Genomic DNA, 20,795 nt, shown 5'->3' on the forward strand with positions numbered 1-20,795 from the left:
CCCTCCTTTAAAAAACTCTCAAATAAGGTAATTGAATTACTCCCCTTCCCTCTACTCTACTCCCCTTCCTTTTTTAAACATCCAAACAGGCCATACAGGTTTGGCTAGTTCCAAACTGTTACCAATCATGCAAGTATAAATTTTTACCTAGATCAGTAGAGATGGACTCCCCTTGCTAATTAGGTCCAGCCACAATGGTCTCGGCCAGATGGTGATATAATAACATTACCTCTAGTGCATATGATTTTATTGCCTCCTTTTGTGATCCTACTTGGTTCAAGCCTTGACCAATTGACAATCCACACATTAACAACTGAATGATGGGATCCAGAAGGTGATTAGGTCACAATTGATATGTAAAATGCATTCTGCAGAATTGGTTTGCATATAGAAAAAATAAAAATAAAAAAGCAATCTCCTTCTAGGGCAATATGGGTCATTGAAGCCTGCCATATCTCCCTTGCTTTGGCCGCAGGTGCAAAATATATTTCAATGCCTACATATGGTGGCATAAGGACTACAAAAAATGCTGAAGAACTATTGCTCGTAAGGAAGCTCTTGGATATAAAGGGAATGCTGAACAATGACCCACTTAAGACCTTAAGAGAAATACTTGATAGTGAGAATGGCGATGACATGGTGATAATTTCTATAAATGTAGCAAATTATTTCACCAATAACCATCGTGGGAAAGGACCTTCTGATAGCACTCCCAAGATTAATTGTGAAAATTATTATGGGTTTTAGAAAGATTTCCAAAAAAAGGGGGGGAAGAAAAAAAAAACTGGAAGAAAAATAGGTATAATAAGAGAAACACCAAGGATTTCACTAATCAAATATGGAGATTACAAAAGAGGCAATAAAACTCACAAAACACAAACCCCAAATACACCCTAAAAACCATCTCACAAATACAAAGCTTAGGGCTTGACATATAACATCTTTCTACTCTCTAATTGTCACGTAGCATTGCAACCCTCTCTTTGGCCGAAGCAGCATATACGTAAAAGTTGCCAATGACCTTTTCCTAGTTCTTGCATATAGTGACCAACCATATTTGACAGCTTGAGAAATGTTGGGCCTATTACATGCCATTGCATTCATGAGGCTGCAAAACAAATTGGTATTAATTAAAGCTTCTGCTTCACAACAATAACAGCACACCATTTTTTTTTTTAAGAAAAAAAAGGCACAAGGTACACGAAAACACAAAAACATTTCTTTGTATTAAAAAATGTCAATGGTTAAACCAAATGAAAAAGGAGAAGACATTAAAAAACACTATTTATTCTTTTGCAAGTAACTATGACAATGAAGAGACTTTAACAATGACAGAAGGTGTACCTTTAGCATCCAAGTCAGGTCTTAGAGAACACATTCTATTGTTGCAGCTGATGAGGTCACCTATTTTCCAGATTGGAGTCTTATATACAAGCAGCAATGATTTCTCTACTGACCATTACACTTCACATTCAGATGTAATTGCCATTAGCTTCTGATTTTTTCCAAGATACCAGCCCAATGAATTGAAGAACAGAATGGCACTAAACAGTATCCAACTCAATCAACTACTCTCATCAGCAAGTGAAGTATATATACTTGAGATTCTATCAATTCTGTCAACTTCAAGACCTGTATAAACAAATATTCAACATAAGTGTAACCATGGGGTTCTGGCAAATCTTTCAACAATATAATTAAATATGTTAGTGGGTGTTTTGGGTTACAAAATAAAGTAATGCAGTTAGTAATAGCAAAGCTTAAAGCTCAAAATATTGACTAGGCATGAAATTGTGTAGCCTTAATTAGCAACTATCACTACTTTTTTTTTTTTTTTTTCGGTAGACTTCAAATATAGTATATGTAAGAATTTAGGTTTAGCATTCATACTTGTATGTTTTATCTTTTTCCAAGAAAACTGCATACTATATCTTGTTTCAACTTATCAATGACAGCAAGGCTTTTAGTGAAGGAACTACAATTGAAATTGGATAAAAAAGCACAATAACTTAATTTAGTCATGGCCGACTTCACTGATAGATGTTTTAAGTCATATATCTGAGTAATACAATTCATTTTCTAAACCAAATGGTACTAATTGAATAATTGCAAATAAAAGCCAGCTTACAGAGACATGTTCATTGCCTTAACAACTCACTGTAGGCCAAGTTGATTATTTCTATTAACATTTCAGATCCAATATTATTCTGATTAACAAGCCAGAAACTTTTGGGGGGATATCAGAAGACAAAAGAAAAAAACACAGAAGTAGTAAAATGGCTCACCAAAATCCATAACTTGAACTTAGAAAGGAAATGCAATAACTCTATTTTAATTTTACCCAAATTTCAAGTTTCTCTCCATTTTATTTTATAGTTTATGATATTAATTATTTGTAAAATTTGAATAGGCAGTTTGAGAGGGATTGAATCTACTTTAAGAAGGCTAATCATAGATGTGTACCTTTGAAGTTACTGGCTTACTGCCGAAGAGGATTTGAGAAACCATGACAATATGCGATTTGAAAAAAAGAAGAATCATCAGGAATCCTATATATCAGGAAAGAAAAGATTCAACGCTAAATATTTAGATAGTGTTGAAAAAAAAATGCTAACAGATACTAGATAGAAAACTACGGTGTCAGTGTTGGAAAAACCTGGGCCTTACTTGATGATTGTCTGCAGTGATACCAAGTATAGCATACTCATCAACATTTCTGGATATGTATACGACTTGGTTCCAGATGACCTACAACCAAAAATATTTTCAGGAAGAAATATAAAGAAAACTCGACAATAATATTAATGTAGTTAGACAATCAATGCAATTGGGGTACTAAGGATGCAATGACATCAACTAAACAAAAAACTATGTCAGAAAATAAACATGAATTAGATGCAATGAAACCAATGGTATAAAAAAACAGAGGTGAATTGTGACTTTTTCCAAAATAGAAAAAAAAAAAAATGGTATCAAAATATGCAATGAAACCAAGACCTTCAAGCTCACCTTTTATATTTTAGAAATCATGGAATTGGTTAAAAGGGTAAAGGAAGAAAGAAGAGGTCTATATATATATATATATGTGGGAAGAAGTAGGGAACCATCCTATTGTTGCTGCTTAGAGAAGGCATAGTTAGAAATATGTTGCAGTTGTTATCCCTGTTTGAATTTGGACATGCAGAGTATTTTCTCACTATTGTTGATATATAAATGTCTATTTTTCAACATAACATATTATTTACAAAAAGAAACACATTTTCTTTATATTTCTTTTTCTTTCACAAAATTTTTGCCCACCGCAGTTGTTCTTAATCTTGATTTTGAAGATTAGATATTATGTGTCATTGGTATAGAATGCAACAGAAACAAAGACAGGGAACAGGCTATCTACTGTGAATAGTTAAAGAGAACCCTTTCATTCTAAATTAACGAATTCAGAATGAATCAAATCTCGCCAAGAAGGATTCAAGCCTAAGACCATTCAGTTCACAGCTAACCACTATACCACTTAGCTACAGAGGAACAACGGGAGATTAGAAGCATGATGAAGGGGTTTAGGATGGATAAGGGTACAAAGTAATTCCTATTGGACCTGATAATTTCTTATTACAATGCTAAGACTGAATGTGAACTACACCTCTAAAGCTAGACTATTAAAAAATTGAATGTTGGTTGAAGCTCTTCAACAATAGAATGCTAACATCAATCTTGTGCAAGGAAATTATTACTTTTCTGTGATAAATAAGCATACGTATTTTTATTTAACTATTGACAAAGAATTTCCCTTTCATTCTATTATGTTGTAAAAGAAACAAGAAATGCCTTGGGAGAGAAATTGAAGTACCTGAACTTGTTTACACACTAGTACATTTCAGTTCTTTCATAGCAGGACATGGTTGAATTCGCTATATTTGTTGATGTGCCAAAAACCGAGACTAAGTGGAACCTGTGTAGACAATTTTGGTTTGCATCTTCCACAACCAACTCATTCACAAGAAACAGACCTTACCAAATCTTTTAAAGTGGCAAGTTCCTTGTAATTGTAACAAGCCAATTGAAACAAGAATATGCCATCCTGCCACACTGTTGAAGTATGCCATGCATCTTGCTCTCTTCTAATTGATTAGGGAGGTCATCAAAATCTCTCAGCAGAGTGGCCATTCAAACTGTTTTTATATCCATACAACTCATAAGTGACTTAGTGTATAGAACTTTCAAATCATATCTTCTTCTTTTTTACTGAATACTTTCAAATCATATCTATGGCCAATAGAAGTAATATAAAACTTTCAAAATATACAACTCATAACTGACTTAATGGCCAATAAAAGTTATATGTGTCCCCTACCTTATTTGCTTACTATTAAGAACTATTCTCCCAACATGTGCATGCATCCAAACCAATCAGCCTTTTTGCTAAGGTAAAGCTTACAAGAAGAGAAGAATAAAACTGACATTAATTGAAGCTAGAAAGATATGGAGAAGAAATTATTTTGAAAATCAATCAACATGCAAGATGGCTTTTCACCAGATATATACCTTAGTGCTGTAAAGTTCAGATGTTGCTGAAACAAAGGGCTATAGGTTAGCTAACCATAAGAAGAAAAATGATTCGATAGGTGCATGACTTAATAGAATTCGGTATATTAGAAAAGATCATTGTTAAGTACATCAGAGATGGAATAAACCATGATGTAAAATCTGGAAAACTTAGACGCACCTGATATTTTGTTGGTTGACAAAGGTTGCACTACCACATAGACTAAACTTATGAACATTTGCAGATATAGACGCAATATAATTCCTATTGGCCAGCAACCAGAAATTTCACACAGGTTAAGAAGAAGAAGAAGAAACTCAGAAGAAGTAATATGATTTACCCAAAATTGTGTGAACTTGATATCAGACAGAAAATGCAAAGAGGCTCTCTTTGATTTGAATCTCAAGTTGCTCTTCTATCTTGGGGATATAGACAGGTAATTTACAGACAAGTCAAATGAAAGAATTTCATTGTTTTGCTCAAACCATTTTCAGCTGTTTGAAGGGAACGAGGCAGATTGAGAGCCTGTTGATAAATAATTGGCATCCGTAATTTAATGAGGCCCTGCACCACATCCGATGCTGGTAGATATTCCGGCTTCTTACAACTGTTAACAGACAGATGATTTAGAAAACAAAGGTTCCCCCCCAACTATATATAGAAGAAATAAAAAGTCCATTAATTCTGTGGTTTTAAATATTATGGTGCTGTGTGTTGAAGCAGATGAGGCAGACTTGAGGCAGTGCATAAAACCCCTAAACATCTAGCCTTGTCCAACAGAAATCAATCTTTAGTCCCAACGTACAAGGCATTATACTACAATAGTGAAGCTTGGGATTCACCGTCTAATGAAATAGACAATAGCAGCACAAAAACCAATGGTAGATATAAAACATTTGTTACAGTTTAATATCAGTGCCATAAATTTTGGCAGATATCTGTCATTGGGTTCATCTGTAGTCTCAAAGTCTGAAAGAGAAAATCTCCAAGGAGCATAATTTTATTCCAATACATAGAAAATGAATAAGAAAAAATCAAAATGAAAAGCATAGAAAAAGATTAATGAATAAAACCTTCAAGCATCCGACATCAATGACAATCATAACATGTGCAGGGTACTCAAGTCCCAAGTGCCATCAATTTGCCACAAAATTTGAACCTAACAAAGAAGAATGAATTTGAGGAATAATAGAAGATAAAGTAAAGTGCCTGACTTATTAATTCACTTATCTTCAAGAATGCAGTCATTCCTTTCCATTGCATTATAATGACAGTTTTTGGAATATCATAAAATTTAGTAAATAGCACATGAAATAGAAAAATCTTTTTTTTTTTTTTTTTATAAGTACATGAAATAGAGAACTCATGAAGGTTACATTTTGTTAAAAGGGAGACATCAGAAGAGAAAACATGAAATTGGTAGGAAACTCACAGATTTTAATGAACTTCAACCAGATAAGAATCAAATTAACACCCAGGCATAACAAGATTCTTGGAATGGTATATGTCCATATTTGACCACTCTGTCAGCAAACAGTAGGAAATATTCGGCTTTTGTCATCAAGTGAGCATCAGATGGTAGTAAATTCTAATACTTTTTCAAACACCAGAGAGCATCTCTATTGAAATGGATTGAATATCTTCCTGAATTTGCTCCAGAAGTTAGCAAAATCTTATATCACAGAATTTTCACTAGCAAGATCACCCATCTTCCTGAATTTGCCCATGCTTGTGCTATAGATCTTGATTTTTAAAATTAGATATTATCCGTGTTGTTGGTAAGAAATCAAGCGTGATGAAGGGGTTCAAGATGGATCAGGTTACGAAGTGATGCTCCCACTGGCCCTGATAATTGCATAATACAATGCTAAGACTGTGAATGTGAACCACAACTCTGAAAGCTAGACTATTAAAAACTTGAATGTTGGTTGAAGCTCTTTAACAATAGAATGCTAACATCAATCTTGTGCAAACGAATTATTACTTTTTCGCGATAAATAAGTATACATAGTTTTATTTAACCATTAAAAAAAGATCTTCTTTTTCATTCTATTATGTTGGAAAAGAAAAAAGAAACGTCTTGGGGAAATAGAGAAATAGAAGTACCTGAAATTTTTTGTACATTAATGCATTTTAGTTCTTTTCCATCTTGCTTAACAGCCACGAAATAACCTACACGCATATAATTTGTTTTAAGGTTCCTTTAAAAAAGAAAAAAGTTTATTGTAAAAGATGAGAGGAGATCAAGTTTAGATGGACTTACCGGATAATTTTTGTATATTTGGAATATGGGTCATGTCGGGCCTTTTCTTTTTGAATGGTAAGGTTTTGAATATCGTGTTCAATAAGGGAAGAGAGAAATCCATCAAATTTTTCTTCTTCTGAAACAAAATAAGGAATAAATGAAAAGAAAAAAAAATTAGAAGAATATTGAAAAAGGGGAAACTATGAAACATGAATATATATATATATATATATATATATATATATAATTGATTGTATGAGAAGATGACTATGTATTAGATAACATACCGCATTCTAAGATATTTATGATTATTGTGATAAATAAAAGTAAATAAGCACAAATACAGAACTTAGTGAGTCATCATCAAATAGTTCATTACAGTTCATCTATACTATAATCCCAACACCTGTATAGGCTTGTAAACTAACATAAGTGCAAAAATGTCAAGTAAAACCAGTTGCTTTTAGAGGCCTTTTGTCGAACGCCTAGTAGATATAACCAAGAAATAGAACTTGGTTAATCTAGAGGTGTTGTAATAGAGGAAAACAATATTTCCAGTACCTAAAGAATATTTAGAATAATGGAATCCACAAATTAAAAACATATTGATAGCTCCTATTAGAAGCAATAAGATTTTGATCTTCACTATTTACATCAAAAGAAGACTTGCTAAGCATGAAAAGCCATAAAATGTTGGCTTCAAGAAGATTTATATGCTTACACAACAGTGGTGGTGAACAACGAAAAAGCAGTATCATCGATCCAGAGATGTGGAATGTGGGAAACCTTCGACCAGTCTGCACCACTCCCCTTTGTACATCTTTCCTTTAATTTAGGGCAATCGCTAATCAATAACATAATTAGGTTTTGCATGGCTAGCGTTGTTGGCAGATACAACAAATTTTTGCAATGCCTAATATCCAACCTTCGAAGAGAAGAAAGATTGCCCAACCACTCAGGCAACGCTTTTATTTCATCAAATTCTCCTATGTGCAGATGTTTAAGGGCAGTTAAGTGCTGAATTTCATCCGGGAGAGTGTTGATTTTAGCCCAACCATATAAGTATAGTCTTTCAAGGGATTTATGCAAGTGTTGAATGGAACTGAGACTGGGGAACACATCCAGCTCCTCACAAAACCCACCGATCGACAAATCCTTCAAACAACCCCTTAATCCCTGTGGTAGACCTGTCAACTTTTGGCATTTGCAAATTGCTAATTTGTTAAGAGATCGCAATTCTTCTAGATCTGCAATTGATTTCAGATTGGGACATCGCCAAATTTCTAACCGGGTAAGAGACTGTAGTTCTCGTAGATTTGGAATCAATATCAGATTAGGACAATCGTTTATGCTCAAATCTTGAACAGACGTACAGAATTGCAACCCAGTCGGGAGAACTTCATCGCCACATGATATCGCCAAGTGTCGAAGGGATGCGGCAGCTTGTATACTTGGAAAAGACATCAACTTAGGACAACCCTTTACCTCCAACGTCTCAAGGGAACTGAGGTTGTGCAAGGCCTCCGGAATTTGACTCAGTTCCCCACATTTTTCTATCTTAAGTGAACGTAGAGAGGTACAGAAAATATGCATTGGCAGAAAAGCAAGTTCTGACACTGAAGAAACATCGAGGGACGTGAGTTTTGTAAGCTTACTGCTAACCTTTTCAAATATGGTGCCGCAAACTCCACGAATCTTTAATTTATTGAGAGACAGAAAATGACATGGAGCACTCCTTAGTTGAGGACAGTCTTTAATGGTCAACTTCTCAAGGCAAGGAAACACAACACGTGCTGCTGTCACTTCCATAACATCCTGCCACTCCACTAAGCAGTTCATGTTCTTCAATTTGAGTTTTCTTAATGCCGGGAACAATACATTTCTGTAACTGTCATCAATGTACATGGTGTAAAACTTAACTCCTATGCAGGTCACTTTATCCATTCCCTCTATATTAAGAAACTTAAGGCAGGGTAGATGTCCGAGGGTGGGAACTTCCTCACATTCTGTGCAACCGGAAAAATTTATTTCAATCAAATTGTCAAAAAGCGACAAAGCATCCTTTGCATCACAACTTCTCAACATCCATGATGGGAATTTCTTTCCACCGAAGTTTTCAATACATAAGGATTTCAAATTTTGATGAGGCTGGAGGCCTTCCAACACGTCTTCTTCATTATGGTAATTGACTTCTTTTCTAGTTCTACTATAATCCCAGTAAAAACCTAAGTTGTCTATTTTGGCCTTTTCAGCTAAATTTGCACTTCTAGCTTCTTCTTTATCTCTCACATTCTCTAGATCCATGATGCCCAATACTCCACGAAGTTGATTCAACTGCCCCAATTCTCCAATTCGATGACCTGCATCTTCTTTCACAAAGAAAGATGGAAACGTTTGTAGACATTTCAACTGCCCAATATCTTTCAGTAAACTCCACATTCTAACAGAATAATTAACACAAATAGATCTCAAGTTAACCAAATTTTTTAGATCTTTTGGAAGCTCTTTGACTCTATAGCAATCTCTAATATTTAAAGTTTGCAAATTGTAGAGCTTGGTGATGGACTTTGGCAATGCTTTGATGTTAGGACATGAGATGTGGAGAAACCTCAAGTGTATTAACCGACCAATTGATTCTGATAACTCTATTATGCTAAACCCTGACAATTTCAGAACACGCAAGCATTTAAAATTTGATAACATGCTGCCAAACACATCAGCATTTGAAACAAGTGTGCGCAATCTCCTAACACTGACTTTTGAAAAAGAAATTCTTGGTACTATTTCTCCTTCAGATTGGATAGATAAACGGCGTACATGACTAATATCATCCATCGAATCTCCCTTTACAATCAAGGTTTCCAATTTTGAAATTAAGAGGGTAAGATCATGTACCAAATCATGCATTGTACAACTCACAATATTATCATATTCATCTTTTTTCGCATCTTGCAATAAGGAATTTGCTACCAAGATATCAAAATACATAATACCAATATCCTCCATCACCAAATCACTTCCTTGAGATGGTTGAAGGAACCCTTCAGCCATCCAATATTGAATTAATTCTTCCTTGTCCATAACATAATCTTTAGGAAAAATTGAACAATATGCAAAATATTGTTTTAAAGATGGTGATGAAAGATAATCAAAGCTTAATTTTAATATTGGTAACATGTCATTGCTATCATGTAGGCTACTCCAAACTTCACTATTTTGAATTGTCAACCATTGACTTTTAACCTTTTTTAGTGACATTGTCCCTCCCAAAACTTTTGCTACTAATGGAACCCCTCTACATTTTTTAGCAATGTCTCTTCCAATAGCCTCTAAATCTGGAGTTAATGGAATTGTAGACAACCTTTTCTGGATTATGGACCAACATTCATCATCATCTAGTTTTTCTAATTGATGTCGAGGAAGTGTTTCCATAATTTCTGCCACCTTGTGACTACGGGTTGTTACAATAATATTGTTTCCAAAATTTGAATTAATTCCTAACAAACAACCCCTTAATGCATCCCATTTCAGAAAATCTTCATTCCAAACATCATCAAGAATGAGAAAATATCTTTTTCCTTGCAACTCTTTTTGAAGGTTTTGAAGTATTGCATCCTTAATTTCTAATTGACTTTGGTTACCAGTAAGGGATTCAAGAATCCCTCTTAAAATCCTTTTATCATCAAAATCATTAGAGACACATACCCATATTTTCTTATCAAAATAATTCTTTACTAGCTCATGATTGTACACTAGTTTTGCTAAAGTTGTTTTTCCCAGACCTACCATTCCTACTATGGGAATGACTGAGAGTTGTTGACCAGTTGTACTAGTCACTAACTTCACTATTTCTGAAACAATATCTTTCCTTCCTACAACTTCTGAATGGTCAAGAAATGAATCTGTCTCTCGGTTTGGTATAGTCTCAGGATTAGCATTTATTGATTCGGCTCTAATAAGTCCAAATCTAATTGCTTCATCATTAACCCTTTTCAGTGAATCAGCAATAGTCTTAACTTTGTTGGCCATCTTGAAACGGAATGCAATGGGATTTGAAAATGAAAAGAAGAAGCATACCTTTCTCTTCATTTGGTTTCGGATCTCTACCTTTCGCCGAAGAAGCTCGTAAGCAAGCTCATCTAGCACGTCATCAGCATCATAAGCAACGTTTTCAAGCCTCTGCAGCCAAAGCCTCACGCTCTCTTCTCTCACTTGCCTTTTCTCTGCATCAGCCAGCACAGCTTGAATCATCTCTACTGACTCACGAAGCCGTGTCAGCTCATCCTTGAAGCCCCAAGCAAGGCCAATCTGGTCAGTAACAAGTCGAATCAGATTTCCTAGTATTCCCTTAGCAACTTCAGTAACGATAGCCTCAGCCATGTTTTCTTTGGTACTCAGGTAAGTCACAAATATGCTGGAAGTATTTGGAAACAATAGAATTGCATGTGATGTTTAAGAGTAACTGCAGCAGCAGTATATGTAGGAGGGAACCCAAACATCAACTTGCATACATGTCGTGTTTTTTACGTTTATATGGAGCCTAATGGGATGCGAACAGAAACATATTCGTTCTCATTTGTCTCGGTCTAAAGTATCTTGCTTTTTACTTAATTATGCCTTCACAAATTCCTCACTTTAACCAGCTCACGCCAAGTATCATATTCCAAGTCCATTTTGGGAGGAAAATGTGGGCCTCGTAATTTTAGAGATGCTTATCAATTATCAAAGGAAAGAAAATGGAACAACAGATTACTTGCTTTTGCTATTTAACCATATTTCCTTCAGTGCTCCGATAAATTAAGAGATATGCTGTTAAGTGTGTTTAACCATCTTTTCTTTGTTACAAAATTGTTTTACACTTGTGAATTGTGACTCATGATTTCCGACTTGGAAATTATAACTTCAAATCACAATTTCAGTTGTTTTGGAGATGATTGTAAAACAGTTTATGTACAACAAGTTTAACCCTTCAGATTTTTTTATATATTGCTCAGTGACAGAGGCCTTTTTGACACAAAAACAAAATTGAAGGACTAAAATAATACATTTGAAGATTATGGATTATTATATAATAAATGAGGTAAACGTTAGGGACCCAAATGTTAATTAAAAACCTATATTTGCCCATTAACAATAATTTGCCAATTTTCCAAGGAAAATATAGATTCATATTGTGTGTGCATTCAACCCACCAATCCGACAAACTCTACCCAATGTTTCCAACCCAATTCAACCTAACACCTCATATTAGTTTTTTTTTTTTTTTTTTTTTTGATTAATGGGTTGTGTTGGGTCCTAACTTTTTGTTTTTGAATCTTGGATTGGGTCAAGTTTGGGTTGACAATTTTCAACCAAAGTAACTCGACCCAATTCACCCTATATATATAGCGGTTTGGAAAATACATGAACTTTAAGTTTGTTAATTTGATTTATTTTGGAGTTTAAGCTTTGGTTTAAATTTAATAGTTTAATTTATTTTGGCAGTTTGAGACTTGGTTTTGATGAAATTTGAATTTTATGTAAATTTTATTAATTCGATGTATAACGTGCACAAATAGTTGAATGAAAGCCAATATTTTCTTATTAGGCATTGATAAAATGGCTTCAACATGATGGCCTTCCCAACCTAATATATCCGGTCCCTATGGGTTGGATTGGATTGGTTTCTTAGAGCTACCATAACTTGTGTTGGGTTGGGTTGGGTTGAAAAATACTCTAAAACCTACCCAACTCAACTCATTTACATTTCCAATTGTGTGAATAAATGCTAAGTACTTAATCAAGATGACTAACACATATTTTCTATATATAAAAAAAGATAATTATATATATATATATATATATATATATATACAGAGTAATACTACAGTCACAATGAAAGGGATAAAATCCCTAAATAGATAGATACAATTAACGAGGACAGACATAAGCGACGTAGTCGCCAAAAGAGACGGCCTAGGCTCATAACATGGACGGAAAGGCAGGGCGACGGATGGGCTCCTAGAGGTAGATGGATCCAAGGGCGATGGTTTGTTGAAGTCACGTGGCACTTACGTGGCATGAGAGGTCTCCAAAAATTCTAGTATGGAAATATCTTGCATTCCGTGCCCAACCATAATCAGAGGAATCCCTACAAGGAAAGGATATCATAAAATACGAGTATTAATGAGAATCTTCTCTACAAGGAAATACTTTCTCCGCCAAGAAACAAAAGTCAGCTCTACACTTCTATAAAACCCCAAGGCCCTCATATATCAAGGCACGCATAATCCCCCAGTTCTGACACTCTAGAGTTGTAGAAATTCTCTTTCTAACTTAATCTTCGGAGAATATTTAGCCGGTACCACACCGGTACTCTCTATAAGGTCTTCTGTAGGTTCTATCAAGAGTACGTGAAGATCGTGCGACCTACTGACGATTTTTGGTATCATCACACAATATATAGAGTAATACTAAAGTATCTTGCTTTTTACTTAATTATGCCTTCACCATATCAAAAAAGAAAATTATGCCTTCACAAATTCCTCACTTTAACTAGCACACGCCAAGTATCATATTCCAAGTCCATTTTGGGAGGAAAAGGTGGGCCTCGTAATTTTAGAGATGCTTATCAATTATCAAAGGAAAGAAAATGGAACAACAGATTACTAGCTTTTGCTATTTAACCATCTTTCCTTCAGTGCTCCGATAAGTAAGGAGATATGCTATTAAGTCTGTTTAACCATCTTTTCTTTGTTACACACAAATTGTTTTACAATTGTGAGTTGTGACTCATGATTTCCAACTTGGAAATTATAACATCAAATCACAATTTCAATTGTTTTGGAGATGACTATAAAACAGTACTTTTCTATATGTTGCTTAGTGACAAAGACCTTTTTGACACAAAAACAAAATTGAAGGACTAAAATAATATATTTGAAAGATTATGGATTGTGTTTATAATAAATGAGGTAAATGTTAGGGACCAATATTTTCCCATTAACAATAATTTGCCAATTGTCCTAGGAAAATATAGATTCATATTGTGTGTGCATTCAACCCACCAATCCGACAAACTCTACCCAATGGTCCCAACCCAATTCAACCTAACACCTCTTTCTTTCTTTTTTTTTTTTTGATTAATGGGTTGGGTTGGGCCCTAACTTTTTGTTTTTGAATTTTGGATTGGGTCAATGGTTGACAATTTTCAACCAAAGTAACTCGACCCAATTCACCCTATATATATATAGCGGTTTGGAAAATACATGAACTTTAAGTTTGTTAATTTGATTTATTTTGGAGTTTAAGCTTTGGTTTAAATTTAATAGTTTAATTTATTTTGGCAGTTTGAGACTTGGTTTTGATGAAATTTGAATTTTATGTAAATTTTATTAATTCATTGTATAACGTGCACAAATAGTTGAATGAAAGCCAATATTTTCTTATTAGGCATTGACAAAATGGCTTCAACATGATAGCCTTCCCAACCTAATATATCCAGTCCCTATGGGTTGGATTGGATTGGTTTCTTAGAGCTACCATAGCTTGTGTTGGGTTGGGTTGAAAAATACTCTAAAACCAATCCAACTGGACTCATTTACATTTCCAATTGTGTGAATAAATGCTAAGTACTTAATCAAGATGACTAACATATATTTTCTATAAAAAAAAAAAAAAAGATAATTAACAATATATATATATAGTTACGCATTTTAGGCCATGGTTGAAAACGTGGCCTAAAAAAACGCGGCTATAGACCAAATCATCCTATAGCAACGTTTTTTGGAGCTATAGCCACGTTTTAAAAACGTGGCTATAGACCCTTTTTTTTGTAGTGTATATATAGAGAGAGAGAGAGAGTAATATTACAGTCACAAACTATTTTACAATATTTTTACAAACTATTAATATAGCATATTTTTACTAGTTTTCATTTAAGCATACTACTAACATCACTCTTTTGCTAACCAATAATCACTTACCACATCGTCAGTTTGTAAAATAGTTTGTAATTTTAACATTTTTTATATATATGTTTCTCCCAAAAAAAAAAACATATATATGAAAAATGAGAAACATATATATAGAAATAGCTTACGACCATCTAAATATGCAGCCTTTATTGTTGAGGAGATTCGCTTCATTGCAAATTCTCTTAGTCAAATTTTGTGTATTCATATTCCAAGTTCTTATCATCTAGCATCCCAAACTTTGGCTGGGTTTGCAAATGAGAATAAGAAAGAGCTAGTTTCATTAAAAGAATGCTCGTCATTTCTCCTTCTCACAGTGTTCAAAAAGACATCAAATAAATAAAACTCTGCTATAAATTTTATAATAAAAAAAAAATGATGCCACCTGCACCACAAATCTCTTTAAACATAATTAAACTACGTTGTAAATAATATATTTTAGAAGATTTCAAATCAAATCCTATAGTTTTAACAGTTTCAAATCAATCTTAAAATTGAATATTGTTACAAATTAAGTCTCATACTTTCATTAGTTTCAAAACAAATGCTTGACCTTCAAGATCTTATTAATTTAAACAATGGACATTTCAAGTTTGATAGGAAAGTTTCACTTCATACAATTTTAAAATTCTAAGTTTGACTAGAAACAAACGAGACTATATAGTTCAATTTGAAACAACCCTTAAGTATAAGATTTTAAAATGCAATTTGCCAAAAATTAAGTTTAATATAGGCACGAGAGATTAATATCTATGTATACTAGTGTATGAACCATACATGTGCATGAGTACAATCTATATATATTTTAATAGACAAAAATCAAAGAAAGTCTAATTAGAATTTCAAATTAGAATCCAATTTTGGGTGTCCTAAATTATTTATTTTTAGAAAGAGTTTTATTTTATAATTTTAGAATCAAATGTGGGATCCTATTATAAATATTTATCCAAATGAATTATTGAGTACAAAAACCAAAAAGTCTAAAATAAATGAATCGTTAAAAAGTGTTTCACAATAACAAAAATTAAGAAGTAATAAAAAAAAATGGACAGTTTACATTTTGAGATTAAATTCAATAAGGACGGAGTGTAAACTCTTTGGTTTACATCATTCAATAAGGACATGTCATATCAAACTTTTACTTAAACTTATTGTAAAATCAATACATTTTAATACACCTAATAACATCTCAACAAAAACTGAAAAGCATCCTGTTGTGACTAATAATATCTCAATCAACTCCTACTTTTACCAACATCATCAATTTCATAACAAACTTAAACCCAAATCTCATCAATTCCTAACAAAAACAAAAAAGAAAAAAGAAAAAGAAAAAATCTCATTGTTTTAGCAGCATCGTGAATCCGTGATAGAGATTCCACGACCTCAGGGTTTACTTTTTCTTGATTGGACAAACTGCTTGGACTTGCTCCTTATTTCTTTGAGTTGTAACTGATTCTTATTTCTTGGTAGAAACTGCTAGCAAGATTCTATGTTAACACCAACTGAAATTTAGATTCGTATCTATGTTAACAGAAACAATTAAAAAAATAAAAAAACAATGTTCAGCAAAATCCATATCTATTTCAAAATTGCAAAATAGCTAAACCCAATTCTATTTCAAAATAGCAAAACCCATACCTAGATATCAAAATATAGCACAGGCCATACCAAATCAATGAAGTATATAGCAAAACGTGAAATAGGGCCTTTGGGGTAATGTGGCGGAGCACAGAGGTCTGGTGATGTAACGTGGCTAGAGACGGAGGAGCAGAGGAGGGAGATGAGATTTTATGCCCTTTTCTCATATCTAGTCTGAAAACGTGAATTAGGGTGTTTTTTGAGATGTTATTAAGTGTATTAGGATGTAATGATTTTATAATAAGTTTTAAGTAAAAGGACATATCCTAATTGGAGGGTGTAAACCCTTTGGTTTACACTAGGTCCTTATTGAATTTATTCTGTTAAATTTTATACCAAATATACCAATTAATATTCTTACAAAACTTTTTAAAGAATTAGCAAAATATAAGAATGACTATCAATAGTATTTAAATTATATATATAAGAATTATACTATGCATTTTATTGTATATCTTTAAGTGTATTCATGTATATCTTTTTGCACTCAATAATTCACTTGCCATAAAATTTAAAAAATTATATTAGACATGTGGCACAAAATTGAATTCCAATTGAAATTCAATTTAGAATCTAATTGGATTTGGACTATTCGATTCTTACACCCAATAATTCACTTAGCACAAAAATAAAAAAAATTAAATAAGACATATGATGCAAACTTGGACTCTAATTGAAATTCAATTTAAAATCTAATTGGATTTTTTCTTAGCTTTAACTTTTTTTTTTTTTTGAGAAACTTCTTAGCTTTAACTTCATATATATATATATATATATATATATATATATATATATATAAGGAATAGAAATCATCTATCCCAATTTAGGTATTTCACTTTATGTTCTACTATTTACACAATGTCATATGTTTAAATTTTATTTCCTAATTTAAGAAAAGAAAAAAAAAGAAGAAAAAAGAAAAGAAGAAGAAGATATGTGGCAGGTTATGATTGCGTATAATAAAGTGGAACACCTAAAATGAGATAGATGATTTTTATTCATGTATAAGAGGACTCTTGGGTCTCGGCCAATGTCAATCAACAAAACATAAAGTGGAGCACAATTTGTAAGAAAAAAAAAAATTTTATTCGACTTGATCATAGATATAGGTCAAATAGAAATCTCGTGACCCACTTTTTATATTTCATTTTATGTTGGTATGCAATGTGTTTGATTTTTTTTTTTTTTTTTTTTTTTAACTTTGGTTATTTTATTAGATAAGTAAAAAATAATACATTTTAAGTTGTGATTGTTAGAACGTAGAGTAAAACACAAAAGGTTGGACTGAAAATTTTATTCAATATGGGTTGGGCTTCACTTGTTATACGATGAGACCAGTGTTTACTTTTCAAACATCCTTTATAACACTTCAGCAAAGAAAAAAATTTTAAAAAATCCTTTATAATACATTGCATAGATTACACTATATTGTGTTGCTCTGGCTCATGCAGGATAAGTTCCATGTTAGATCCACTAGTCCCTGTATTTGATATAGAAATATAAAATAACATAGCATGAGATATGTGTAAGTGTACTGAATGTACTGGATTGTACTACCAAATTTCCATGTACTCTTTTAAGTTGTAAGACTTGTACTGCCTGTACCAAAAATGTGTAGCTCTATATCTTAACTCTTTAAGTTCAGCATATAGTTATAGGGCATGCATGACAGTCAATTTTTTTTTTCATCATCTAGATGATATCAGAACTCTTCTTCTAAAGCGTCCTACCATATATATGCACTCTACTGAGGTCCATGTTCTCTTCTTCTTCACATATCCGCTCAATTTTATATTTCTAACTCCTCAGTGTCTTAGCCATATGCTTCTCAGGGTAATACTTTATTTGTTAATTGCATCTCACATATATACACGACGCCCCATCTTTACATGTTTCTTATGCAGATTGTAGATCAAATTAACGGCAATATCGCTTTGCTTTGATGATGTTTTGTCTTCTTTTTTTTCCCAAAACTTTTCCCTTCCTTCAACATTCTAGTGCAAGGCATGCCTAAAAAACATGAGCACATTATTAACGTGTGCCAAAGCATAGTACTACCGCTCTTTAGTTGGTAAAGTCTTATGTTGTCATACATAAGGTTTAGGATCGAATTCTTATTACACCAAATCATGTAGGTGTTAGGGAAGAAAAATGGCTTCCTTCCGTTGTCTGGTACATAAACTTAACTCTTGATTTTTTCTATAATAGATAAAATTTCGAGCTCATCTCAAAAGGAGTATCCAATCTTCAAGGTAATGAAATATATTCATAAAGTCACACCTCTTCTCACTACTAGCTGTATATAATATATAGTTCATATTTTACCTGAACATGTCCTATATCGTATATTATATTATTCTTTATTTAGTAAAGTCTTTTAAGTCCAGATTATTCAAATCTCTTGTACCTCAAGGGAGTGGAAGCGAAGCTGTTGTAGTTGGCTCATATTTGAAATTTGAATTTTATTTTTTGTTGAGAAAAGGTTCATATTTAATAGTGGGCCACTAAGTTGAAGGCCTTAAGTTATGATGCAAAAGAGTGGAGTAGGCGAGTCGAAAGGCCAATCCAAACATAGGGAAAAGCTAACAATCTCGTGGTGCAATTCGTAAACCTATGCAACTGATTTTCTTTTCCCCCTTCTAATAAGAATTGTGAACCCCTCCTTGTGGTGAATCCGAAATTGAACTCAAATGTAGCTAAAAAATTCAACCCTCAAGAAGCAAATTTGCATCCAAAATGATAACTTTCTGGTCCCGTTAAGCAAACATATACGGCGATGTTGAACGGGCAAACCTAGGCAATGTTGTTTCTTTTTTTTCTTCATTGACAAAAGTATGCATGATAGGATAATTATGATCGATTTTGGTACAATTTTTCCCCTTATGGGATTGCTTCTCGAGACATTAATGGTCTTCCAACTTGTCGGTTCGATAATAGAGGTCGAGCCAAGTAGTCAAGACAAACACCGAACAAAAGGTCAAACAACGTGCCCATCAACTTTTGGCATTGAAAGTTAGATGAATGCTCATTTAACTAATTTAACTCGTGAGGGGTAAGACTATAAATAAAATCCAAAAGAAAAGTCAATCAAGGTGGCCACTCCATCCATCATGCTTATCGAGAAAACTCGTATTTTTCTTTTTTTCTCATTTATTAAGCATAACTCCATATGGTGGTAGAGGATTCTGAGAAAACTTCTTTCCCTTTTTTGTGGCCCATGCATTGAGGGGCCCATTCGTTTCGGCTTAAAAATTGAAGCTCAATTGGTCAATATGTAGAATCTAGTACCCCCACATATCTTGTTTGGTAACAACATAATAATACTTTAATTACCAACTTACACCCACAACCTTCTCAAAAACAAAAAAAAACTTACACCCACAAAATCTTTCAAGCAAAAAAAAAAAAAAAACCACAAATATTGTTAATTATATATTTTATTTATATAATAGAGGGTAATGTACTAATGTTTCTTTCATTCCTTTAAGCTCTTAAATTTAGATAAAGGAATAATTTGATGAGAAATTTTGGTTTTTATGCATCATTTAGTTCAATTTTTTTTTAAATGATGTACATGTAATTTTATTGATATTTAAAGCAGATACTTCTTTCATAACGTTATCACTAGTCTACGCTGCATATAGATTATTCTCTTCGAATATACTGATAATTTGCATAAGAACTGAAAAGTCAAGAATAACAATTTGACAATTCCACTTATATAACCTTAACATGAGAAAATATGATGGAAATTTGGAAGTCTAGGGACAAAGTATATCGTAATCTAGATTATGAAAAAAAGAAAAGAAAAAAAAAAAGAGAGTATAACGTGGTCTTTAATTTTTTATGAAAAACAAACTGGGTTCTTGTTATTAGAACAAAATATTTCAATCCAGGTACGTCACGTGCCGCTGTGTGGTACGTGTCTTTATTTTTATTTATTTTTTGAGAAGATTTTTTTTTTTTTTGCTAAACTTATTTTTTTGAGAAGATGTGCCAAATGTGTGTATGGGTCTTTATGTGTTTATGTATAAAGTTCGTATATTATACACTTTTGGTTTTTTTGGTCATTTGCCGCATTGTAATAGGCCATTTAGATTTCACTAAGACTTCTTGGCCTTATCTCATTGATTTTCACTGTTACGTGTTGGTCATTACTGTATCTATCTTCTCTTTCTTTCATTGTATCAATCTCTTAAAGTCAAAAAAAAAAATAAAAAAGTATCGATCTCTTTCTCTCACTCTCTCTCTTCATAGCCGCCTACCTTGAAAATTCAACCTTGTGTGGATGGTGATAATAAATGCCCTCGATATAGTTGCTACGATTCTAATGTCAACGAAAAATTTAATCCTCTTTGAAAGTTCCTCAATTAATTTCCACACATGGTGGTTATTATTTTCATTATGGATGAAT

The 20,795-nt window shown here is 33.0% G+C and overlaps 1 protein-coding gene and 1 long non-coding RNA gene across 2 annotated transcripts; one reads left to right on the top strand and one right to left on the bottom strand.

Moving 5' to 3' along the window:
• Window positions 1-805: 805 nt before the first annotated feature.
• Window positions 806-11,287, bottom strand: LOC142632125 (disease resistance protein RGA2-like). Its single transcript, XM_075806542.1, has 15 exons — window positions 7,510-11,287; window positions 6,807-6,924; window positions 6,650-6,715; window positions 5,976-6,388; window positions 5,617-5,702; window positions 5,029-5,150; window positions 4,724-4,807; window positions 4,543-4,568; window positions 4,352-4,430; window positions 4,013-4,169; window positions 3,848-3,949; window positions 2,668-2,748; window positions 2,464-2,549; window positions 1,345-1,632; window positions 806-1,108 (listed from the first exon to the last, which is right to left on the bottom strand). The coding sequence occupies exons 1-2, from the start codon at window positions 11,166-11,168 to the stop codon at window positions 6,909-6,911; spliced, it is 3,675 nt and encodes a 1,224-aa protein (XP_075662657.1). The 5' UTR covers window positions 11,169-11,287; the 3' UTR covers window positions 806-1,108; window positions 1,345-1,632; window positions 2,464-2,549; window positions 2,668-2,748; window positions 3,848-3,949; window positions 4,013-4,169; window positions 4,352-4,430; window positions 4,543-4,568; window positions 4,724-4,807; window positions 5,029-5,150; window positions 5,617-5,702; window positions 5,976-6,388; window positions 6,650-6,715; window positions 6,807-6,908.
• Window positions 10,973-11,391, top strand: LOC142632126 (uncharacterized). The gene is made up of 2 exons (XR_012843731.1): window positions 10,973-11,099; window positions 11,187-11,391. It is a non-coding gene; the product is annotated as an uncharacterized LOC142632126 (long non-coding RNA).
• Window positions 11,392-20,795: the final 9,404 nt, after the last annotated feature.

Source organism: Castanea sativa, chromosome 4 (assembly GCF_040712315.1).
Source record: "Castanea sativa cultivar Marrone di Chiusa Pesio chromosome 4, ASM4071231v1".
NCBI classification, from domain to species: domain Eukaryota; kingdom Viridiplantae; phylum Streptophyta; class Magnoliopsida; order Fagales; family Fagaceae; genus Castanea; species Castanea sativa.